Raw genomic sequence first — 25,269 nt, 5'->3', positions numbered from 1 at the left:
ATTGTCATGTACCTGATCCTGTCGTGACACCGTCTAGCGCAATTGGACGATTCATGCTTTTCCGTTGCTTGGTCTCTCCAAACAGAAAAGTCAAGATGCTCCTATACCACAGGTATGCACTTCAGTGTGGACGCGAGACCGGTGCCCACCACATGCAGGGATGATAGTGCACAGCATGCTGTGGTATGGAAGCGCTATTCGCAATGCCCGGTGCAGTTATGTCTGATGACAAAATCGCCTCACATACACTGTGCGCAAAAGTGTGCAACTCGATCCCGTGTGCAAAATTACTTGCGCAGAACGCCATCCGTTCAATGCCAGTGACACACATTAGTAGGCGCACAAATAACTCGCACGCATGGCGGACGTGCTAGCAATCTGCGCCAGATGAAACCTGCGGGAGTGGTAGGTGTCGCCCGGTCCGATTTGTCATCCTGCGGGCGACCCTGGGTGGGCTCCTGGCGGCTTCTGATAGCAGTTGCGGCATAAGCCGCCAGTTATCGGGCCTCTCGCAGGGCGTATAAAAGCGCGGCGGCGGCGGAACGCGATAAGCTGGTCGGCGTTCGCAGGCGGCGTCTCGCTCTCCGGCGCTGCCGTTTGTCCGCGGCCTGCTGCAGGTAAGCGCGGTGGCCGGACGGCTTCTGATTGGTCAAAATGTGTGAAGTATCCACTTGTTAGGGGCTCTTTTCTGAATCCTGTCCTTTGATGAGGAGGGGTGGGTACCGGTTCCTCATCTGAGCGTGCCGTTTTCTGCAGCTGAGAGACACGGGCAGTGGACTGTAATGTGAATCCCAGTACTGGAAGTTCACCGTTCAAGTCATCAATGTCTTTCAGCCATTAACAAAAAGGAAGCGATGTCGAATTGCACCGCTCTCGTAAATGCATCCAATGCAGGCTCAGCTTGTGGTGACCAGTCTAGCTTAACTCGTGCAGTGCCACATGACCGCAGCGTGTTTTTCTTTTCCCGCAGCTTGCACTTAGCTGGTCCGACCAAACTCCTCACAAGCCACCATGCTGCGTTTGCTGCTGCTCTGCGCGTGCTTGGGAGCCCTGGAGGCCGCCGCCGTTGAGGTCCACGAAACCAGCAAGAGCACCGGCGGCAACTCCTCTCCAATCAGTCTGCTGCTCGAGAACTCCAAGGCCAACGTCAGTCAGAGACGCGAGATCGGCTGATAAAGAGCGCTACGATCAGTCGCCGAAATAGCTGTTTTGTGCTGTACATTGGTTCGCAGCCGGGGCAGGACGTGCTGCATCGAGCGTCGGTATGTTGGCGCTTGGCTGTATGTCCAGCGCACCGTTTTCCAGAGGTCGGTGTCTCAGAACATCCGTCCATCTTTCAGGGAATTCAGATGTTCATAGGGAACGTCGCCGTAGGGACGCCTCCCCAGGTCATGTCGGCAGTCTTCGACACACAACACGCCCTCAGTTATTTCCCGTCCATCAAATGCGAAGATCCGGGATGCAAGATGCGCAAGCGGTATGACTCATCGATATCATCTACCTACAAGGTAAGGGCGTATGGGTGATATCCATAGGCCCGCTCAGTCGTGATGGATGAGCGTGCAGAAGCACCTGCATGTTTTAACGTGGACCGCGGGGTGCATGAAGACGCGACAGAGAGTATTTTTTCATGATCTTGATTAGGTCTTGGCCTAGGCCTATAGGTCTATTAGGCGTGTTATGCCTATTAGGCCTTGATATTGTCTCACGCCAACCCAAAGTTCCGAGCAGAACCATTACGGAGGAAAGGAGTTTGTGACTTTGAACATCTGACATCTTGAATATGTGTCGATAATTTGCACATGTGTAAAGTATCCACACCGACATCTTCCTCCAGACACCGTCCAAGCAAAGAGAATATATACGTGATCAGTTCCGAACAAACCAAACCTCCTCTATGTGCTTGCTATTCTATGGCATCCCCGCGACCGAGGGGCCATGCAACTGAACGACGAAACAGGGCCCATCATCTCCTATCACGAGGCCATCTGCGTCGCTGAATGGCACCCATCCTGCCATAGGAGGACGGCACACCGTTCACCCTACCCGGCCAGAACATCAGCGGATTCCTGTCCACGGACTCGCTGCACGTAGCCGGCAACACCGTCGCCTCCCAGACGTTCGGCGAGGGGACCTCCGACAACAACACCTTTGACCAGATGACACGGAATGACGGCACGCTTGGCCTCGGCTTCGGTAACGACACCCTGCTGACGAGCATGGTGAACCAGGGCCTCATCCCGGAGCAGGTGTTCGGGCTCTGGCTGGGCCGCGACCCGCAGGGCGGCGAGCTCAGCCTCGGCGCCGTCAACAAGGACCTGTACAGCGGCGAGATGACCTGGGCCAACATTGTGAATTCCGCTGCCTCCTGGACGGTGATGGCGGATAGCATCGCGCTCGACGGCCACCCGGAGGCGGCGCTCTGCCCGGACGGCTGCAGCGTCATCATGGCCTCCACCACGCCCTACTTCATGGTGTCCCTTGAGCGCGCGAAGGCGATCAGCGACATCCTGGGCGGCACAGCGGTGCCAAACACGCCCGGCTTCTACTTCTTGGACTGCGCCACGCTGAGCGGCCTGCCCACCATGCAGATAAAGATCGGAGGGCGCATGATGGAGATGACGCCGCAGCAGTACACGTTCGTCCTGACTTTTGGCGGCCAGCAGCTATGCGCCTCCGGCTTCTTCGGCCTTCCGGCGCTTACTGACCAGTGGCTCTTCGGCACCCTCTTTATGCAGCAGTTCTACACGGCCTACGACGTGGAGAATGGGCGTGTTGGATTTGCTGATAGTGTCTAAGCCGGCTTGAGCCTAGTTCTGGTGATGCCTGTTGACGGGGTGGTCGACTTGTTTCTCTCAGAAACATCGGCGAGTTGCATGCCTAGCCGAGCTTGTTAGCCGTCTGTATCACTCGTGTGGTTCATGTAACGCCGTCCGAAAAACTGTCAACGTGCGTCTCGCTGTTTTTGTCACTGGCTGTCCGAACGTCGGAGCAGTTGGACGTTAGATGGCCCGACTGTGCGTTGCATGAAATTGACACAAAACTGCCTGCAAAAAGGAACAACAGGACGGAAAATAAAGCATGTGCGCAGATGACCTATGCTTGCACTCGCCTTCTTATCTCAATGCTCGTTGGATAAGGATGGAATATATGTTAAACAATGGTGTGAGTCATGGTCATAGATGAATCGACCGTACTGGCTGGCATCAGTGGTGAGGCGCCTCATCTCGAAGTTGAATCGACGACTGACAGTTGCTTGGGCGCTTCTTTGCGGGCAGCTAATGAAATGCGTAACAAACTGTTCACGCCTCAGCGAAAAGATTCGCAGTTATTCAACCCGCAAGATCGTTATCTGCCCCGGACAGGTCAGGTCACAGGTCAGGACCCCGGGCAGGTCACGCTTACAATGTGTTCGCGGCGAAAATCATCGCCTCTCTTTCTGTCTTTCTTTCTCTTTGGTAAAATACTAAGTTCTGATTGTTTCAGACGAATCGACCGTGTCCGGTACACGCATTTATTCTGATAGACGTACAAACGTCACTGCTGGAAAAATGTTTTGTATAGCTACCAAATTAGAGAGGTTTCTTACTGTGTTCTCAGGCAACCACTGCTACAACCCAAAAATTGACAAGCATAATGAATGCCTATTAAACACAGAAGTGGTATACATGAAGAAACAGGCGCTCTTAACGTGTAAGCATATGAAAGAATGTCATAACAACGAGCCAGGGAGCTGGGCATTGAAAAGATAGGCATTGAAATGTACGCTTAAGATAACGCAATGTGGATTTTTTTTATTTCTGGGGTATGCGCGTAATCATGACTATGGGATTGCAGGAATCATCAGGGGTGACGGGGTGAGGCTAGAACCTAAAGGAGACAACCAGAACTGAAAATGTCATTTTTAATTCGAAGGTCTAAAAAACGGGTTTTTACTGACAAAATGGGGGGGGGACAAATCACACACACATGGGCACACAGTACAGGTAAAAAGGGGCGGAAATAACGTATTCCGTCTCGCAATATCGTTAATCTGTCCATAGGACAACCACAAAATTGTAAAAAAGATTTGCCCCGAGTAATCTTTGAAAAGTGCGAATTGACTCTGAAAGATATTCAGAAACATCATTTTATGATGGTCGTTGTGGCGCGCGCGGTGCCTGCCGCCTGGCGTCGCTTGCAGGGGCCAACGCCGGTCAGTTTTACGAAAACTGCAACCGAAGCCATCGCTGTCCTGGCTTCCCGAGGTCGCGGGCGTGTCATTGGGGCTTTATGACGCACTCATCTGCTGTGGCTATATGGCGCCGCCTGCCTTACCCTGGTGGGAGGGGCGGGCATTGCGCGGAATCGAACACCGTACCTCTGGTTGCCTAGACGCGCAGTGGTCAACACATGTGTGTTAACTACTCCACTGTCGGTGCCCGGCACGCAGGCTCAAACATTTCGATGTTATTTCTTTCACCAGTCGATTCTGCAAAAGACTGTGCGTTCTCAGGCACACATGGGCTGGCCTTGTGCGTTTTCAAGCTAATTTCGTCTCTTTTCATTCAATACTTATGAAACCCGCTATTTCTTTCTGGTGAAGGGGTCCGTTGAGTAGAACACTACGGGCCACATTGTTGTTCCCGGTCAAGGGTTGAAGGGTCAGTCTGTCCCAACGTGGTGCGCCGTCCAGTCATCATTCTGGCGCCGCTGGCAGGATTTCCTGGCCAATCCGGCGACTCTTAGAGGGATATATCTTATCTTATTGTTCCCCTCCCTGACACAGGAGGCCTCTTGACCGGCGCAGTTGGCCCAGGCTCGCCGCATGAGCCCTCACTGATGTCACAACATCCCTGATCGCCGAAGGTAGTCAAATAATTGGCACATAGACTTCAGTTCGGCTCATTAGACCCATGCTAGAGTTGGGTTGGAGGACTCGCCGTTCGGTACTGGGTCCCTAACTGGCACAGGACCCTTCTATTGCCTTAAGGTGAGAACTAATAGTAAGTTCTTATGTTTCCCTCAGTTGTCAGAGTGTCTGGACCAACACAAGAGACCCTCTGCCATTCGGGCTCCCGTCCCCGTCCTTGTTCGGCAATGCTTCCTCTGACCAATTCGAGGCCCACTGTCGACACAGAATACTCTGCTAGGCACTCTTGGTCCTTGAACGACACAGGAGTCACGACCAATGTAAATCGCGCGCCCGGCATTGTTCGTTCTTGGGAAATAGGCCCCAGAGCTCAGCACGACGCGGAGCCGATTGGCCGTTGTTCGTGATCTCTGCCCGAAATAGAGGAACGCTCTGTCTCAGGGGTCCCTATCGGTGCCCGAGATTTCCATTTGACCCATTTGGGATCACGGCCCTAGGGGCAGGGGTCCTTAATGTGACCTACAACCAGCCCATCAGACCTCTCGGCCATCCAATTGGGCTCTTGATCACTGGTCTCGAGAGAACATTTGTCCTCTCTTCGGTCTCCCTCAAACACCGCTCCGACTCGGGGTCACTTGCCACCACAGGACCCCTGTCAGGCACTGGCCCCTGACCGACGCAGTAGCCCTCACTGTGTAAGGGACACCGAGAATCGTAAATCGCGGGCCTCGGTCTCGTTCCTGTGTAGAAGGCCGCCACGTCGAAGACACCGAGGTTTCAGGTGCACTATATTTCACGACCGCCCATCGCCAACACCGCGCATCAACTCCTCGTGGACGCTGACGGGAAATAACGAAACCTCAGAAATGGACAGACTAGACATAGAATTAAACAGAGCGGAAACCGACAGAACAGACTAAAATTAGCAATGCAAAATGAATACGAAAATAGCATGGACTGACAAACACTAAATTAGACCTCAAGATAATAACAAACTAAGTAACTCACAAACGAGAAACGAGCGCTAAATCAAACTAGACATGCGAGCGATACACCTACTACACCCGACCCTGTTAACAAAAGAGACTTCACTATGCAATCTTCTGTCGCAGCGTACGATCGCAGAGCACGGCCGCAGAACACCGACGCGGAGCTCGGCCGCGGAACACCGAAGCAGAGCTTGGCCGCAGAGCTCGTCCGCATATATCTCGGCCGAAGAGCTCGGCCGCGGAGCACAGCCACCGGGCTCGGCCACGGAGCCCGCCGCGGACATCACGGCCACGGAGCTCGGCCGCAGCGACGACCCATCTGGCGAACGCTAGGTAAAACACACGACATACGCAGCACACGCAGCCCACAGTTCGGGATAAGTTAACCCACATCACACGCAATCCTTGGGCCGCGCGCGATGTAGTTTTCAGCTTCACTAACTGGAATAATAAAGAACAGCTTCAGCTTGAGGCATGACTGGGGTACTGGGAAACAGGGTTCGTGAAGTCAGTGAGCAGCACTCCAATGACATGCCATGCCCATCTGCACCGTCCCGTTAACAGGACACACCAACCGGTAGCGCTACACCGGTAGGCCTGCGAAGACATTGCCAAATACGACGCCAGAATAACACCCAGACGGTACATTTTGTCCTGATATAATCCCATTGCATTTCATTCGTTTCCATTGCATTTTAGCCACATTTAGCCAAACTTAAGCAAATCTTAAGTAACGACTTAACTCGGACAATAGTGACGCGGCGGCCTAGAAGCCCTGTCAGAGCGCCGGGGGGCTGGCACAGGAGCAGGGGCCATCGGAGACACATCAGGGACCAACACAGGAGCGGTCACGGGCCCATCAGGCACCAACACAGGTCCGGTCAGTGGTCCATCTCCACCATCCGGAGCAGAAACAGGAACATCAAGCCCATCAGGGGTGTGCTCACACACACGTCCCTCCGGAACCGCAGCGGATAAATCCTGCACCTCTGGCGGAACCTCGCCGGCTGGAAATGTGTCACGAGCAAACGGCGACAAGTACGACTCGCCCTCCGGTGACGCGCCATCTGGTGGCTGAGGTGATCGGGGTGAAGGCTGATCTCCAGCCTCGGGGTCCGCAGATAACGCCGAGCCGGGAATCGTCATGTCTGGGCCTGCGACAGGCGCTGAGGGGTCATCGGAACGAGGTTTCAGTCTATTGTGGTGAACAACGACAGACTTCTTCCCTCCCAACACACTCACCCTGTAATTGAGGTCAGACAGCTTAGCCATAACCACCGCAGGCTTCCATGGCCTGACAAACTTGTAGTACTGGCCTCGCTGAGCTAGACCCTTGAAAAGATACACTGCGTAACCAGCCTGAAAGTGGTACATGGTCAGCTTCTTGTCAAACAACCTCTTGTTGCGCGCATGACGCTTGTTTGAGGCCTGCAGCGCAAACTTGTGAGACAGTCTGATCCACTCTGCGAGTCCGGTCAGATACTCAGAAATCGTGGCGCATTTGGGGACAGCAGATGGTGTCTGGATTCGCAGTGAAGAATGTACCTTGGCTCTGTATCCGAGCATGAGCAGAGGTAAGTGAGCGTCCCAGTCGCCATGGTTCTCGTCCAAGTACTTTGCCAACATGTCCAGTATCGTTCGCATCATTCTCTCGCACTTTGAATCCCCTCAGGATGGAAAGCAGAGCAATGCGTTTTCTCAACACCCAGCAATCGACAAACCTCAGCCAGAAGAGTGCCAGAGAAATTCGCAGCATTGTCTGAATGAATGCGGCGGGGGCATCCGAAACGCGCGATAAATTGGTTGACAATCACACCAGCAACAGTGGCGGCAGGTCATGCCGGGGAACCGGAAACACTTCACACTAGCGAGTAAAATGATCACAGACCACCAGAAGATGCTTGCTTTCCACGGGCCGTCGTGCGCAGGCCACATAGAAAATCGATAGACACAGTCGCAAAAGGCTCATCGGCAAGCAGTTCACCCATTGAAGCCCTTGGGCGCGGAATAGGAGTAGCTCGCGTCTTGCACTTCTCACACCGGCCGCAAACATCCTTGATGGCAGCCTCCATCCCGCACCACCAAAACTCGCGCGACTCTGAGCCAAAATGGCCACCAGCAGGGCCGGCATGTAGTGACGTCAGCACACCAGGTATCAGCTGTTTTGGGACAACCAGCTGTATCTGGTCTCACCACCAGCGCAAATCCGATAGCAGCGGGAGACAACACCATCGATAAGTCTCAGACGGTGCCATTGGCGCAAAAGTGGAATCGACTCAGTGTCTACAGAAGAGGATCTGGGTCTCTTGCCCAGAGATAAATGTTTCTCAATCTCAGAAATCGCAGAATCCTGATCCTGCTCGTGTCGCAGGAAACTGTTAGACCAGGAATTCGCAGACACTGTACACATATGTTCATCAGTCTGGGTTTCGGCGTCACACGTTATTTGGGGACATCGGCTCATCACATCGGCAGGGACATTCTCAACACCAGGTCTGAACGCTACGTCAAAATCAAATGCAGAAGGTATTTCAAGCCATCTCGCCAAAATTCCAGTAGGGTTTTTAAATGTCAGGAGCCAACGCAAGCTGGCATGGTCTGTGCGCAGGTCGAAACGTTCCCCAATCAAATAATGCCTGAAATGTTTGACAAACACGACACACGCCAAAAGCTCTTTGCGGGCTGCGCCGTAATTGCGCTGCGATTTGCTCAGTTTCTGAGAGGCATAGGCAATCACACGGTCCTCACCGCCCTGCTCCTGAAAAAGAGTCGCCCCGATTCCCAGGTCAGATTCGTCAGTATCGAGACGGAACCTTGCGGCACTAGCCGAAAAACTCGGAAATGACACAACAGGCGCACTCGGCAGCGCTCGCTTCAGCATGTCAAACGCGCTTTGCGTTTTCTCAGTCCACGCGAACGTTATGTCTTTTTGGGTCAAGTGGAACAGGGGGGCAGCGATCTCAGCGAAACTTCGTACGAACTTGCGAAAATAGGAAGCCAGCCCAAGGAAACTGCTTAGTCCCTTCTGTGTCCTCAGGCAGGGCCAGTCCACTGCCTTTTGGACTTTCTCCGGGTCAGTGGACACACCATTAGCGGACACTACATGTCCCAAGAAATTCCCATTTTTGGTGAAAAATGAGCATTTCTGTAGGTTCAGGGTCAGGCCAGAACTCTCAAAACGTTGCTGAACCGTGCCGAGTTTGGTAATGACGTCATCAAATCCACAGCCATGCACAATGATATCGTCAAAACAATGAACGCGGTCTCGGGGGGGACACATCTCCCAAAACAATCTGGAGAAGACGGGCACAGGTTGCAGGTGCCCCAGCCAAACCAACAACCATGCGAGTATAACGATACGTACGAACGGTGTGGTAATGGTAGTTTTGTCCCTGTCCTTAGGGATCCACGGCCACCCTGAAAATATGCGCTGTTCATGTCCAACTGGCAGAACGTGTCAGAGCCAGCCAATGCCTCAAGCGAATCATCAACTCTCGGTATGTGATGTACTGGTAACCTTGACACGGCGTTCAGGCGGCGCCAATCAGCCACCAGTCTGTATGCACCAGATTTCTTCCCCATCAGACTGGTTGGGGACGACCATGCACCATCAGAGTCCTCCAAAATACCTTGACTGACTAGCTCGCGGAGCTGAGAATGCAGTTCGTCCGTCAGGTGGGGTGGAACACGCCTGGGGGGGGGGGGACGATGGGAGGGTGATCACAAGTATCAATCTCATGGGTGACCAAATCCGCAAATCCGATATGTCCGTCAAACATGTCAGTGTGTCGTTCGAGTAGCGACCCTAACTAGCGACCCTAACTAGCGACCTAAGTAGCGACCCTAACAGGTCGGAACCAGACTGGTCAGACCGCAGTTTGACAGCTTGCTCATTCTCATCCCTCGAACTGTGTGGCTGGTCGGCAAAGCCAACCTCTGGCCAGGGCACGCTTGTTGGGAATAGTAATGGGTTCAGTCGTCACATTTCGCACAACAAATGGCAATCTGGACCCAGCGACAGTCACGAGTGCACTGATGACCAACAAACCATTCAGTTCATCAACGGGTTCGACGAGAGCAGGGCCATTGTAGAAACTATTCTGCACAAAACCTTTTAAAATAACCTCAGGTGCCAGGAAAGACGACTCGGGTCAGCACTAAAAAAAACGTCGCCGATCGTCACAGCGTGAACGGACACTGAACGAACGGCCTCGACGGGGAAAACAAAAAGCCGTTTGGCACGCAAATCAATAGCACAGGGGCAATGCTGCAAAACATCAACACCGAGCAAACAAGGCGCGTCAGTGACATCAGAAACAAAAAATGGTACGGTGCAACATTCGATGGCGACTCAGACTGAACGCCATCGGAGTTTGAGCGGTCCGGCTGCTCGGTGGTGGAACGCTTCGCTGGAGAATGCTCTCTCGGCGGCCGGACCCCAACTCGTTTCCCTGCGAAAAAGACTGCTCAGGACATGTCTGGAGGCACATCACGGCCAAGTGGCCAGCTGAGTGACATTTGGAGCACTCCCGGTTCCGCATTCTGCAGCGATCGCGGACATGATTCTGCCCACCGCAGCACAGACGTAACCGCGAGCCGCGGTTTCTCTCACCGGCAGAAGTGCCACCGGGACGAGAGGCTGCCTGAACTGCGGCCTCTAAGCTCATCACCTTCCTCGTCAACACAGCCAGTTCACCGTCAGAGTCGGGACGGCGGACACTGGGCTGATACTGCTTCAGATATGCCTGTGAAGCAATCAGGTCATGCACTTTAGTGATGGCGCCGTCAAAGGACGAAATACCGTCCGCAATAACAGCGGCATGTAAGTCAGTGGGCAAGGTGGCCAGGAAATGGCTGAACATCAGTGAACCTGTATCGGTGAAGGTAGGGAAAGCCATAGCCATTAGCCTTCTAAATCTGATGACAAACGCATCGAGATTCTCGCCCACACTAAGCGTCAACTCACACAAGGCGAGGTGATGCTCTGTCACGGTCTTGGCACCGAAAGCACCTCTCAACCCTGCAGCAGCCGTCTCGAAGGTGGCAGCCAGACTGACCCGGCCGGAGGTCACTCGGCCGGCCGGCGGGCGGGTGGCGGCGGGCGGTCGTAACGGCGCGCTCAGCGACCCCAGATAAGACAGGCGTCACCGGGCAGGCGAATGAGCGCGAAAACCTCGTCGACGCAGCAGTAGTCGCGGCGTGGGCCCTCCATCCCACCGCTGCCACCAGTTGTAGACGGCCACCACGTCGAAGACACCGAGGTTTCAGGTGCATTATATTTCACGACCACCCACCGCCAACACCGTGCCTCAACTCCTCGTGGGCGCTGACGGGAAAACAACGAAGCCTCGGAAATGGACAGACTAGACCTAGAACTAAACAGAGCGGAAACCGACAGAACAGAGACGAAAATTAGCAATACAAAATGAATACGAAAATAACATGGATTGACTAACACTAAATTAGACCTCAAGATAATAGCAAACTAAGTGACTCAACAAGCGACAAACGAGCACTAAATGAAACTAGACATGCAAACGATATACCGACTACATCTGCGTGGGAAATGGGTCTTAAGGGCTCGGACGAACATGGAGCAGACTGCTCGGTGTCCGTGGTCTCTGACCGACTTAGACACCCGCATTGTCTCAGTGGTTCATCAAACGGCGCAAGACAACCTGTAACTGGTATTTCAGACCACGACCCTACGGGCCACGAGGCTTTACAAGACCTCAAGTCAGTCCTTCGGGGCCTGATGCCCTCCAATCGGGCCTCTAATTGTCGACTATGTTGGGTCGTCCGCCCCCCCCCCCCCCTCGGGTCTTATCGAATACTTCCCTTGGTCGACTCGGGCCCTTGTGAGCATGGAACCCTGTGTTCGGTGCTGTGGGTCACTGACAGATACAAGGCTTTACTTGCCCCGCTTTATAGCTGGTTGGGAAAAGGGTCCTCAGGCCCACACCGATATGGAGCCGACTGTGCAGTACCGGTGGTACCTGTCCGACATATGGGCCCAAATCAACTCAGGAGGTACCCGATAGGCGCAAAGGCTCTCTGACCGTTATTTAAGGGCCCGTCTTCTCCGGCCGAGACCCCTGAATAAGACACCGACCAGCCCTTTGCACCGTTAGACACTCTAATCGAGCCCCTGATCGTCGGACCGGAGGGCCTTCTAGGCTTTTCGGGCCTCCCCAAACACTGCCTCTGGCCGACCCGGGGCCCCTCGCGTCAAAGGGCCACGAACAACGTAAATCGCTGGCTCCGGCTTTGTCCCTGCTTGAAAAATGGGCCCTTATGGCCATGCCGCCACTTAGCCGACCGTGGACCCCTGATCAGTGCACGGACTCTCTAGCTGGCATTGGGGTGCCCGCCCCGCGGGCCGGAGCCCCTGAATGCGACCTCGGGCCGGTTTTTTGGGCCCTTCGGGCCCTTAAAGATGGTCCTTAATCGTAGGTTCCAAGGTACTGTTTGAGCCTCTCCGAACCTAAGAGGGTACCTACCCCCTGTGCCCCCCTTCCCCCGCCTGCGCTACTGGTCAAGGGCACGAGGGGCTAGTCGGAGTCTTATTTAGTGGCCCGGCCTGCGGGGACAGACCCTCAAATAACAGTCAGAGGGCCCTTTGCGCCGATGGAGTATCCCTGCGTTAAAACGGCCCTATACGTCGGTCAGGCACCACCAGTACCGTGCATTCGCCTTCGCCTTGGTATGGCCTGGCGGCCGACTTCCCCAGCAGCGAGAGTGCTTTACACTGGCCGGCGGTCTTGTATCTGTCAACGGCCCACAGCGCCTAGCAGAGAGTCTCGTGCTCGAAAGGGCTCTGCCCGACCAAGGGAAGTGTTCGATGTGGCCCGAAAAGGGCCCGCCGGAATCGGCGATCAAAGGCCCGTTTGGATGGCATCAGGCCCCCATGGCCTGGCTGAAGGTCTTTAAAGAATCGTGGCCAGCAGGTTCATGACCTGGAATGTCAGCCAGAAGTTTTCTTGCATCATTTGAGGATCCCATGAGGCAATGCGGGTATCTAAGTCGGTCAGAGACCACGAATACCGAACAGTCGGCTCCATGCTCGTTGGAGCCCTTAAGGTCTATTTCCCAGGCAGGAACGAGGCTGGGGCCCGTGATTTGCATTGTTTGAGGTGTCTAACACGATGAGGGGCTTTTGTGTCCGTCGAGGGCCACAGCGCCTAACAGGGGTCCTGAAGCGGCAAGAGGCCTGGAGTCGGAGCGGTGTTTGAGGGGGCCTAAAGAGGGCACGAAGGGTCTCTCACGACCAAAGATCAAGCGCCCGATTTGAGTGCTGAATGGTTCGGATGGTGAGCTGCAGGTCACATTCAGGACCCCCACCCATGATGCACCCAACTTTAAGAAAAAAGTGGACAAACCCTCGGAAAACCGCTAGGTGGCGTCCTTTTGAGATGGGTCTCGTACATTTGAACTGCTCAGTTGCACCGCCAACTCATTTCGGGAACCACGGCCCTGTCACGTTAGCTGCATCGAGTGGTATCGCGAATGTGACGTGTTGCAGCGTCTTGTACTACACGCACTCAAACCAGGGGCGGATCCAGGATGTGGCCGAATTTTAAGATTCTTAGAACATTATTTTCATATGGGAGCCCATCTCACTGTGTGCAGGCCTAAAAAACTAGGTGTGCTACGTATGCACATACATGAAACCTATTCATTTTTCCACATCATATAAATCCTACCATTTCGAGGCCAAGCCCTTTTTGAAATATGGTAAAATAAACTAAGGTTGGTTGCTGAATGTCACTCAAATCAAACACGAACTTGATTCGTAGCGTAGTTGCAGTCATCCGGGTGATTGGTGGAATCAGCTGATGGCTGATAACTAATGCAGAGTTCCTGCCTTCTGTGTTATGAAGGAGTACAAAATATCCTGCCATTCAACACAAGTATAAAAGGTGTCACGAATTCAATAATCAACAGACATGATGCAACACAATGTTGGCGTAACGTGAGCTTATGTTTGACAATTGCACGTATAAATTTATCGGCGCATATTCAATTGCTGCTCTAAGGCTAAGGCACCAAGGCACCATAGTGAGCTTCTGACAATCGGGAACAGGGGTGCCGTATCGAAATTTGGGAGGGGGGGGGTTGGACAAAAACTTAACTTAACGAAAAGCCTCTCCCAAACCCATGGGGTCCTATATTTCAGAACAGGCGTGCAGCTGGAGCCTTGGCAAGGGAGGGGCACGAGGTTAACAAAAGGCCCCTGATAGCGAAGAGGCTCCCAAAAGAGAATTGGCGAATATGGCCCATTTTTAATGAAGACTTGCTTTATCTTTTCATTTTTACCTTGTGTAACTGGAAAAGAAACCAAGAGCTACCGCGAGATCAATTCCGCCGGAATGCTATGCCGTCATCAGCTGAAGAAATCATGCTTTAAACAACTGCATGAAATAAATATCCAGCGCCCTTCGTTTTATAATTTTCCAGTGGACCCCTCCTAAGTCAAAAGAACTCGAAGCCTTGTAAGAATCATTATATGAGCTGTACAGAGATATTAAGGGCCCCGTAAATGTAGATCCAAATGGTTCAGCAATTTGCATTAACGTACCCAGACGATGTCTGTCTGGAAATGTTCAACATGGGGTCAGAATTGTTTAGTGATAAAATATTGTGTAACATAGTTTCCAGCTTGCGCGCTCGCAATTCTTAGCGATAACAGCCTTGACGCCAGGCATTGCAGTCTCCGTGGGTCACACAGCACTGTCCTCGTGATGAACACTGAGCCGTCGCTAACCAGTGGACAAAAATGATGACATATTTTACAGACGCACCTTTCAACGCTTTCGGGATGTCAAACAGTACATTTGGAATGTAGCTGGACGTATATTTCACCTGTGCGATTTTTAGATTGACGGATTGAACGGATTGGCCTTTACAGCACCACAAAGTGGTGTTGGAATCTGGTGATAGAACTGGAGGAGGAAAGGAAGAATCTCTATTTTTTGTGTTGCAGTAACTGCTAATCTGACAAGAAGACAGCATCAAACTTGAAAAAGATACGCCCAACCTGTTCTTTGAAGGGCACGAATAAATTGTCTAAGATATTCGGAAGTACTGTTCCACGACGGTCGCTCTCGCGCGCGCGGCACCCGCCGCCTGGTGTTACTTGCGGTGGCCGACGCCGTTCGGTTAAACGGACACTGCCACGCAATCTACCGCTGTCCTTGTGTCCGCCATTGCGGGCGCGCAGACTGAAAACTTTTGATAATTAGTCTCACTAGTCGATTCTGTAAAAGAATAAACGTTCCCAGGCGAACGGGCGGTGGCCTCGTTGTTTTTTTTTACCTCATTTCCAATACAATATATACACTTTATTCAACATCAATGAGACCCATGATTTCTTTCCAGAAATGAGCCCCTTAAGTAAAACACAAAGGGCACATTATAGTTCCCAGCCAGGGGCTGAAGGACCACTGCGTCTCACCTCGCAGCGTCTTCCGCTTGCCATTCTGGCGACACGCGGTGGGTTTCCCTGACCGATCTGGAGACTCCAACGTTCGGTACGGGGGGCCCTGACTGGTATAGGACCCTTCCATTGCCTCAATGTGAACAGTCATCCTAAACTATCTTGTTTCTTTTCATTGTCAGAGGGCCCAGACGAAGGCAAGAGACCTCTGTCATTCTGGGTCCCGTCACCGCCCTTGTTGAGCACGTCTTCCTCTGATCGACCCGAGCCCCCTTGTTGACACAGAATGCTTTGTTTGGCACTGTGGGCCTCTAGACGATACAGGAGCCCGCATTGTAACAGAGGCCCTGATCAATATAAATCGCACGCCCGGCCGTGTCCATGCTTGGGAAATGGGCCCCTAGTTTTCTCTCTCTCAGGGCTTCCCAACTGGTGCAAGGGGTTCTCCAACCGACGTTTAAGATCACGGCTCTACGGGCGGAGTCCTTAGTGTGACCTGCAGCAAGCCCTTTGGGCCGTGTAGCCTTCGAATCGGGCATTTTATTTTTTATCTTAAGAGACCCTTCGGCTCCTTTTCGGGCCCCTTCAAATACCACCCCTGGCTGACTCGGGAAATGGATCTCAGGGGCTCACAGATGCATGGAGCCGACTCTTTGTGTCGAGGCCATTTATGACAGAGATAGAGAACTCCAGTAAGATGGCCCTAACAGAAGCCCTCTGACTGACATTTTAGGTAATAGCGCTACGGGCGGGGACCGGCTTCGAGTACAATCTAGCCCTTGATTTTTGGTCACGAGGGGCCCTCCAGCCCCTCCTCGGACTTCTTCAAACAAATTGCGTCACCGACTAGGGCCACTAGCCGACGCATAACCTCTTGTTATGCACTGTGGGCTCTGACCGACAAAAGGGCCCCACCCACTGTCTGAGGGACCCAGACCAATGCAAATTGTAGCCCCCGGTCCTGCTCCTGCTTGGAAAATGGGCCCCCATGGTCCGGACTGACAGGGAGCCAACCGTTCGGTGTCCGTGTCCCTGGCCGAGTTAGACACCCGCATTGTCTCAGGAGGCCCTCAAACGGCACAAGGAGGCCTCAGGTCACGACCCTACGGGCCGCGATTCTTTATGTTACCTACAGCCAATCCTTCGGGCCCCCAAACCCCCCAACCGGGCCTTTGATAGTATGTTCCGTTGGGCCGTTTGGGTCCCTCTTCGGGCCTTATCGGACACTGCCCCTGGCCGCCTCGAGGCCCCTTGCGAGCACGGCATCCCCTGTTAGGCGCTGTGAGCCCCTGACAGATATATGGGCACCGATCAATGTAAATCACTGGCCCCAGCTTTGTAGATGATTGGAAAGTGGGCCCTCAAGCCCATACCGATACGGAGCAGGCTGTGCGGTACTGGTGGTGCCTGACCGACCTGCAGACCCATATCGACTCAGGGTGTCCCTGATAGGTACAAAAGGTCCGACCACTGACTGTCATTTGAGCGTCCGAGCCCGCAGGCAGGGGCCCCTGAATAAGACTCCGACCAGCCCCTGGTGCCCCAGACCCTTCGATCGAGCCCTTGTTCGTCGGACCCGGTGGGCCCTCCGGGCTTTACGGGCCTTCTCAAACACCGCCTCTGGCCGACTTGGGGCCCCCTGCCAGCACAGGGCCGCTTTCAGGCTCTGTGGAGTCCCGATCAATGTAAATCACTGGCTCCTGCTTTGTCCCTGCTTGGGAAATGGGTCCTTAGGCCCATGCTGCCATGGAGATGACTGCGGGTTACCGCTGGTGCCTGATCAATATATAGGCCCTTATGAGCTCAGGGGCCCTGATCAACGCGCATTGGAGTACCAGGCCCTGCAAGCGGGCCCCCTTGATACGACCTTCGGCCGGCGCTTCGGACCCTTCGGGCCCTTAATCGTAGGTCCCGAGGGGCCCGAAGTGTCCCTCGGAAGCTAAGGGGGGGGGGGGGACGTGCCAATTATTCGACCTCCTGTGTCGGTAAGTGATGCTTTAGGATCAATGAGGCCCCCTGCATCGATCCAGGATCAACTGCTCCGGTCTGAGGGCCTTCCGTGTCAGGGAGAGGATCAATGCATAATGCATCTCTCTGCTGCTCTGCTGATCGACCAGGGGCCCCGACTACCGTGTCTCCTGAAAAGTATCCGGCAGGTACTCCGGGTGGCGGGTTGAACGGAAATCCTTTCAACCCCTGGCGAGGAAAGGCAGTGAGACTCCCTAGTGTTCTACTTACGAGGCTCCCTGTCCACGAAAGATAAGGGGAAGTTTCCTTAATATTCAATCCACTGCCCCCCCCCCCCCCCCCCAACGAACGTATTCGTCGGCATGATGATGACAAATGAAGAAAATCAGGGCCTTCGAAATAAAATGGACCAAGTCTGACGATTTTGGGGGAGCCTTTTTACTGGGAGACCTTTATCCAGCTGTGTGCCGCTCTCACCCCTTGTATGAAAACTTTGGCATTTCCCCTGGTAAGATGGGGCTTGTGGGACCTAATATAGGCGAGAAATATTGGAGAAAAAGATAGTTTTGGACCTTGCCTCATGCATGGGGACAGTTTACCCGGCGGATACACCACCACTGGTTTTCTGGGGCTACGATGGGCCCACTCCAGACCAGAGATGGGCTCTTCCCAGGCCCAAGAGTGAGAGAGGCTTTTGCCAAGCCTAATGTTCTCCACTTTTCAGTTTTTTCTGGGTCCCTACCTGACTTGAGACGAGTAGTTTGTAAGTTTATGTTGGACCATTTTCAGACAGAGGGGCGCAGAGGACCCTCTCTGAGCATGCGACGGGCCCTTTTACCAACCTGAAGTGGGCCCTTGTTGACCTTACAATAAGCCCTTTCCAGGCCAGAAAGAGGCCCCTACCGTGCCTGTAAGTGACGTGAGCGAGCGTTTCTTTGAGATGTGTTTTTCCGCTTGGAAATGGGGTATTTCCATATTTAGATGGGCCCTTCACGGACACGAAACAATTTTCTTCCGCTTGAGATGGACCCTTTCTTGACCAGATATCGGCCGTCTACGCTTGTTTTGGTAACACAATAAACAAGTGCTACCACATACTCCGGGGCCCATGTTGGGCCACCTGAAATTAAGAGGGGGGGGGGGGGCAAAGACGCTTTTGCCCCGCCTCAAAAGATGGGTCAGTTTGCCCCCTTGTTGATCGATCAAGAACGCTCAGGCATGTTAGCAGGTAGTGTCCCAACAGCAACGTAGGGTCCTACGAGAAAATGCAAAGAGATCGAAGCAACGTGGAAAGCTTCTTAGCGATTGGATTGGCCCGGCAAGTGAAAATACAGTGTCCCGGCAACAGCGTAACGCCTTTGGACGAGGCGATGATTCTCAAAATTTCCCCCAATCACCACCCTCCCGATCAGCGGAACATGCAAATGCGTACACATCTACCAAACTGCGTCTCTATACAATGTTTCAGGCCAATCTGGGAGTCTGCTGAATTCCGAATATGGGCCTGAATGTGAATGTGAATCTGGTGCAAACTTACGGACGTCCAGCAAATAACTTATTTGTCAACTTTGCAGCGGATTTTCTCCGCCAGTGGTGATCCACCGGAATAAAAAGACGCATTTCGGTAGCATCGTATATGGCACCAAGACAAACCAAGCGCACGAATTGACGTGGTAAGTGCCGATCGGGAATACAAATAGCATGAGTATTTGACGCTTCATACATCGAATTCTACGCCTACGAAATAACTGTATTTAGGGCATGGCATGCTATGAACTCAATCGGTTTGTTTTGCAAGCTATCGCTCTGCTACTTCACTTCACTCGTGGTGCGAGGTGGCGGTCGGGGGTTGCTCCAGTTTTCCACGACATATGTTGTAAGCAAAGCGTGGAGATCATTTTAGTCCAACTGTAAACAAACTTGACTATCACATTTATGGATTGTTTTGAGAATTGTATGAACGAGTACAATTAGGGTTGTGATTGCGCGGACGAGCATGCCAACCCTGACTGGATCATAATGCCTTGTCAGTTGTCTATCGATGCATTTTACGGTAATGCAGAAGTATGACAAGTATGCGAACATAGATCATATGTGGGAGATGGAACAAGCTTTGATCACTGCCTACATTTCTTTGATTTATTATCTATGTGTTGTATGCATTTGCACTCATTTTGTATTTTTATTTCTGCTTACTGCAGCCCACATTGGTTGTCACCTGGTGTTTGGTTAGTCCAAATGATGCAAAGTGTATCCTTAATTGCATAGAAAAGCATGACAAAAGTTTACATGATATTCACATGCCAGAAAAATTCACTTGATTGTGCATGTGGAAATAGTTTTGACTTACTTTGCAGCAATTGGGAGTCCTTTGAGGTCATGGGCCTGGAGGTGGCAGGGCCAGCTGCAGCCAAGGGCCTCAGTAACTGTTGGCAGGTTGAATTGTTCCTAAAGCTTGCAAAACAAACATATATGGTGCAGAATGAACTGTGATGTGATGTTACATGATCACTAATTGTTGAATTCAATTCCAGCAATATTAGTTTTGATGGTTACCCTCTGTATGACCTTCATTATATCTTACATGGGATTTTTATTTATGTAATAATGCAGATGTTTATGTACAGGTGTATGTAATGATATAGATGTTTGTGAGCTGGCCTCAGTCTACATTGAAGTTGGCAGACTATGAACATAACAGTATATGTGCCTTTCTATGGCTATGTCCTTTTCAGAGAAAAATCTGCAGTGATTTGGACATGATGAAAATAAAGTTGTTTTTTTACTTATGCTCAAGAGTAAGTCTGATATAAGGCATACAGTCTCATTAGCCATGTGTATTTGATCTGAGACAGCCATGACATAAGAGTTTCAGATGATTGTTGATGCAAGGAAATAAATATGCAGAGGAAAGTGTGATATAGTACACCAGGATTACAGTTAATGATTTTTAGTGCACTTTAGCTCCCACCAGTACTGCTGGATATACATTGTGCTTCCATAATAAAACTGCAATGCACCTACATCACATGGTACAAGATAGATTCTGTGCTGTTTAGCAGTGATCAAACATGCCTATTGCCAGTTTTCAGTGGGAATTATAGGGTTAAGTAAACTTGGGTTAGCTGCATGATGAAGCAGGATACATGTTATCCTACCCAGTACCTATGCAAATTAATTCAGGAAGCAGTGGTTTGTAAATTTTGCAGCATTCATTCAACTAATGGCTTTGGCTGCTCTCCATGATGAGAGGGGCAGGGAGTGCCTAATAATGGGTATTAGATTTATGTAAATGCAGAAGTATTCAAGGTATTCAAGTACTATCACACTGTGACTTGATTCAGTGACACAAAGTCATGTCACATGGTCACAAACCATTTAGAAATCCACCAGAACTGGGTCTGCTCCTCCTGGGTCTTGTTTTATTCTCCAAGATACCTTGATGAAGATAAGAAGCTGTTAGTTGCGTGTTGCTTGTAGAGGCCTGCTTGACTTTTTGCTCTCAAAACATTTTGTTCAGGCTACTCTGCAGTATGTGCTTAGTGGGTTTACATATGCTTCTCAGTTCACAAGGGTGATATTGTATGATAGCATATAATGCATGCTGCAGATGCTTGTTTTGATGGTGTGTAACAATGTTGCCCATTTCAGCAAACACCAGAGATGAGCTGGTTTGACACTGCTGGCTTTGCCAGTTTGGCAAAGTCAGCACTCAAAGAGGCCCAGAAAACTTTTGATAAGGCCCTGGACTTGGAATCTGTGGATGAAAAGGGACCTGAAAGTGACAGCAAAGACAAAGGTAATGCTATTTGAGTTTGACTTGGCAGAGGCATTCCTGGAACATACTTTGTTATGGTCACTAGAATGTTATCTACTGGGGAAAATGGGGCCCTGATTTGTCTAGTTAATATTTTGGATCTCTGTGGTTATTAGACACATGTTCCTGTGTTTGTGGAGAAGTTGCTCCTAGCAATTGAGCCAAAACTTGATCATCTCTGATGAGTCTCATCGACCTGAGCATTTCCAATCAGATGGTACTGATGTATCCATGCCACTCTGCACACATTATGCAACTGAAGTGAGCCTGTCGCACGGCTGACGGTCGGGTGTGCCGGCGGCGGCAGGGGACTCGGACAGTTTCTTCTCGGCGTTTGGTCTGGGCTCGTCGTCGGTCAGCTCCGGCGATGTGGCCACCGTGTCCGACCATTCGGCCAGCTCGCTCTGGGGCTCGTTCGGCGCCTCCCTGCTGAAGGACTCCCAGTCAGGTGACCGCCCCCGTCCCGCATCGGCCCCCACGCACCTGTCTCACACTGGGTGATCAATGGGGGATGGCCAGGAAGCTGACTTGAGGATGTGTGGTGTGGCAAATGTTCACTGCAGCATTGTGTTCAGCGACGATTGCGTGGGTGCTGATGTTAGGTCACATGAGTCTTTTGTGATGCCTGAAGTGACTCAGCAACTTAAAATTAAAGGGAGTGCTCCATGTTTCTATGGGGTTTTGAACTGAAATAGCCATATTGAAGACCTTTCAGTGCTATTTACAGCCCTGCCTTTGTTAAGACCTAAGCCCCCCCCCCCCCCCTACAGTTTCTGAGCTACACGCCCGCGAAAATGGGGAGAGTATTTTAAAGCCACCTTGGCACTCATGACATCATAATAACGTCATTCAAATCCTGTTCGTACCTTGAGCCAGCATGCAGCTGACCAAGGCCTGGCTCTCAGTCAATGTTGTGTGAAGTACAATGATATAATCAAACCGTGACTCATGGAGGGGCATGTTTGCTAAACAGATAACTGTGCTGTCTGGAGCAGTCTTTTCCACATGGAAAGTGTACCAAGAGTTATGAGTGAGCTTGTTTCATCATATCTGGTGCTTACTTCAGTACCTTCAAATGTGAAACATTTCCTTTAACGTACATTGCATCATGTTGAGAGTATTGAGCTGAGCTTTCACATTGTTTGTGCTTTTTGCAACATCGCCTCGCGGAGTCCTGGAAGTGTCGCTCTGAGTTGCCGAAGCTCCTGAAGTTCTGAGTTACCGAAGTTCCCGTGCGGTAACGCTGTCCGCCGCACGCAGAAAGTTGGCGTTTGACCGGCGCCCCGCCTGCCACGTAGCCCACCGCCGGGCCGGCCTTCTCGGCCCCGTTGGCCCCGTGTGCTGTGCTGGGTGATGACGTCTTATGTGGTGTCGTGTTGCAGGCGAGTCGCCGGTGGTAGAGGGTCAGCCGGCCTCCTCGGCTGGCGCGTCCGGCCCCCACGATCCCGCCCGCCAGACCAACGGCCTCGCCGCTCTTGGTGAGCGCCGCAGTGGCCGTCGCCGCCGCTGAGCGGTCTCGTGTCGTCTGGGGGTGCCTCGCTGTCAGTTCTCCTGCCCGATACACTGCCCTGACCTGGCTGGTTCGCGTGCACGTGGCGTCCGGCCGTTACAGCTATGGGTGGTGTCCGTCTTTCCCAGCTCGCGTCACCTTTCTTGCCCTGACCCGGGCCGGCGCGCGCGCACGTGGCGTCCGGCCGTTACAGCTATGGGTGGTGTCCGTCCTTCTTGCCAGTTCGCGCCACGTGCCTTGCCCTGACCTGAACTGGCGCGCGCGCACGTGGCGTCCGGCCGTTACAGCTATGGGTGGTGTCCGTCTTTCCCAGCTAGCGCTGTTCACGTCCGCGGCGAGCACCACGTCCAAGCCGCACAGTAAAACCCAGTGATGTCTGGTGTGTGGTCATAGAATGCTCTGCTCTTTGGGGGGGGGGGGGGGGGGTATAGGCTGGTGGAATGTGTGTTGCCAGGGACGACCCGTGCGACCCAGGCAGCTTGGTTTTAGCAATGAGCTGCTGTTGAGATTGACGTCTCCGTCCCGTATGCGGATCAGGACAGTTTGGTGCGACACCTCACCTCACCGACATTGGCTCCCGGCGTACCTGGGTGATCCGTACATTACCCTGCCGTCAGCGGGGGCGGTCGATTGCAGGAGCCGTATTCCGCCACGGTGGTGCCTTCCTGGCGACGCTTGTTTGGCCGGGGCAGGCACGGCCTGACCCCTTCCCCCGCCCCCCCCCCCCCCCCCGGGCAGAGACGGCGGCGGCGGCGGCTGGCGATGGCTGGGACGCGTCGGCGGACGACGCCGTCGGCTGGGACGAGGGCGGCGGTGAGCCGGCCGGCGGCCCGGCCAGCGACGTGGCCGCGCTGCGCGCCGACTCGCCCTCGCCGGATGGCTTCCAGCGCAGCGTGCTGGTGGTGGCGCCGTCCACCTCCGACTCCGCGCCGCAGCCGCTCTCGCCCGGCACCGCCGGCACGCCCGAGTCGATCGAGGTGCTGGACGAGGCCGACGTCGGCCTCGATGGCGGCGAGGCGCCGGCGGAGAGTCTGCACAGCTCCAACTCCAGCTGCCACACGCTGGTGTCGGCCGACGGTGGCGCCGCCTGTCTGACGACGGCGGCGGCGCCTTTCGGACGCGTCACGGAGTCGCCCGGCGACAGCAGCTCGTCGGAGTCGTTCATTCGGCTCGGCTGCGGCGTCACACCGCTGACGTCACCGGACGCCGAGCCTCTGACGTCGCCGGATGGCGGGCATCGGACGTCATCAGGCGCTGGAGTCTTGACTTCGCCGGACGTCGGGAATCTGACGTCACCGGACGCTGAGCCTTTGACGTCACCGGACGTCGGAAATCTGACGTCACCGGAAGTGGAAGTTCTGGCGTCTCCAAGCACTGCCAGACAAGAGAACGCGCCTTCTTCGGAAGAACTGTTAGTAAACATTGACTTAGTGGAAGGATCTAGCAACACAAATGACTCTGTGGAGCCGGTGAGCTCAACAGATGGCTCCGTCGAGCTGACTAGCTCTACGAAAAACTCCGCGGGGCCCGTCAGCTCGACCAGCGACTCGATTGGGCCGGTCAGCTCCACTTCGGACTCGGCGGAGCCTGCCGTCGCCAGCAGTGACTCGGTGGGGCCCGCTGTCCTCAGCGGCGACTCCGGGGAGCAGGCTGCTACGAGCAGCGACTCAGTAGAACCCGTTGTGACCGGCGGCGACTCACTGGAGCACTTTACCTCCTTCAACGAATCGGCGGAGACGGTGACGAACGACTCGATCGGGCCGGCGAGCTGCAGCCTGGGCTCGGAGGAGCCGTCGGGCGGCGCGCCGGCCGGGCCGCCGCCGGGACCCGGCGCGCCGGAGCGGCACGGCTCGGGCAGCCCGCCCCGCGAGACGTCCGCCGAGCCCAGCTCCGGCTCGGCCGACAGGTGAGCGACGGACCCGGCCGGTCAGGGCGGCCAGATCGCGGCGGTAAGCACGCTGTCTAACAGGCCGGGGGGGGGGAGGCTGCCAGCAGGTGGCGTGACAAGTGGATCACAATCAACCCGTTGGGAATAAGTCAAAGTTACTGGTTTACTCGGGCAGTTAATCCGTCCATGATCAGGAATATTGCATGCGGACAGTAATGCTCTATACGTTAAGGCAAGGGGTACCGACGCACTGCGAAGTTTTCTGATGTTCATTGGTGTGCTCTACAGGTTTGCAGCAAACGGTGCCTCTGAGATAGTTCACGCTGAATGACATCCTGCAGTCCTTCAATCATTGCATTATTCCCAGTTCGGCGTTCTCGGTAGTGACCGCGGCTTGGCACTGCGCTCGCCCCGCCATCTCACCGCACTCTTACCAACCTCTGTTTGCAGCGGCGGCCGCGGCGTGTCGCCGCACGAGTCGGGTCACACGTCTGCCGACGAGATCGAGACGGCCACCTCGTCGGACGTCGAGGTGCTGGCCAGCCCGCAGACGGAGGCGCGCCAGCCGGGCGCGCCGCCCGGTCGACGGCGCGTGCCTGGCGCCGGCCACGAGCGGTCCGAAACACCCAGCAGCGACGGCTCGCACCCGCCGGCAGCCGCGCCGCAGAGGGGTCAGTGGGGGAGGGGAGGGCTGGTGGTGGGGTGGTGAGGTTATGGCCTGCAGCCTTACCTTAGAGAGGTCAGTGGGGGAGGGAGAGGGCTGGTGGTGGGGTGGTACTGGCAGCCGTACATAGAGAGATCATGGGGGA

At 53.6% G+C, this 25,269-nt stretch overlaps 2 protein-coding genes across 2 annotated transcripts in view; both read left to right on the top strand.

Annotated features, from left to right (window-relative positions):
* The first annotated feature begins 529 nt into the window (after positions 1-529).
* LOC119113927 (aspartic proteinase A3) lies at positions 530-3,163 on the top strand. The gene is made up of 4 exons (XM_037238160.1): positions 530-617; positions 971-1,146; positions 1,341-1,508; positions 2,022-3,163. Exons 2-4 carry the CDS (start codon positions 1,012-1,014, stop codon positions 2,796-2,798), a joined length of 1,080 nt encoding a protein of 359 aa, XP_037094055.1. The 5' UTR covers positions 530-617; positions 971-1,011; the 3' UTR covers positions 2,799-3,163.
* A 15,900-nt stretch (positions 3,164-19,063) lies between these two features.
* Positions 19,064-25,269, top strand: part of Tmf (TATA element modulatory factor) — a 19,681-nt gene continuing 13,475 nt past the window's right edge. The window contains exons 1-7 of the mRNA XM_037237907.1: positions 19,064-19,121; positions 20,897-21,044; positions 21,370-21,510; positions 22,445-22,530; positions 23,460-23,638; positions 24,203-24,364; positions 24,911-25,016. Coding sequence (XP_037093802.1) covers positions 20,909-21,044; positions 21,370-21,510; positions 22,445-22,530; positions 23,460-23,638; positions 24,203-24,364; positions 24,911-25,016 — 810 coding nt within the window. The 5' untranslated portion in view covers positions 19,064-19,121; positions 20,897-20,908. The remainder of the gene's footprint in view (positions 19,122-20,896; positions 21,045-21,369; positions 21,511-22,444; positions 22,531-23,459; positions 23,639-24,202; positions 24,365-24,910; positions 25,017-25,269) is intronic.

Source organism: Pollicipes pollicipes, unplaced genomic scaffold (assembly GCF_011947565.3).
Source record: "Pollicipes pollicipes isolate AB1234 unplaced genomic scaffold, Ppol_2.1 Scaffold_7262;HRSCAF=8765_pilon_pilon_pilon, whole genome shotgun sequence".
Taxonomy (NCBI): Eukaryota; Metazoa; Arthropoda; class Thecostraca; order Pollicipedomorpha; family Pollicipedidae; genus Pollicipes; species Pollicipes pollicipes.
This window is presented reverse-complemented; position numbering and strand designations above follow the sequence as displayed.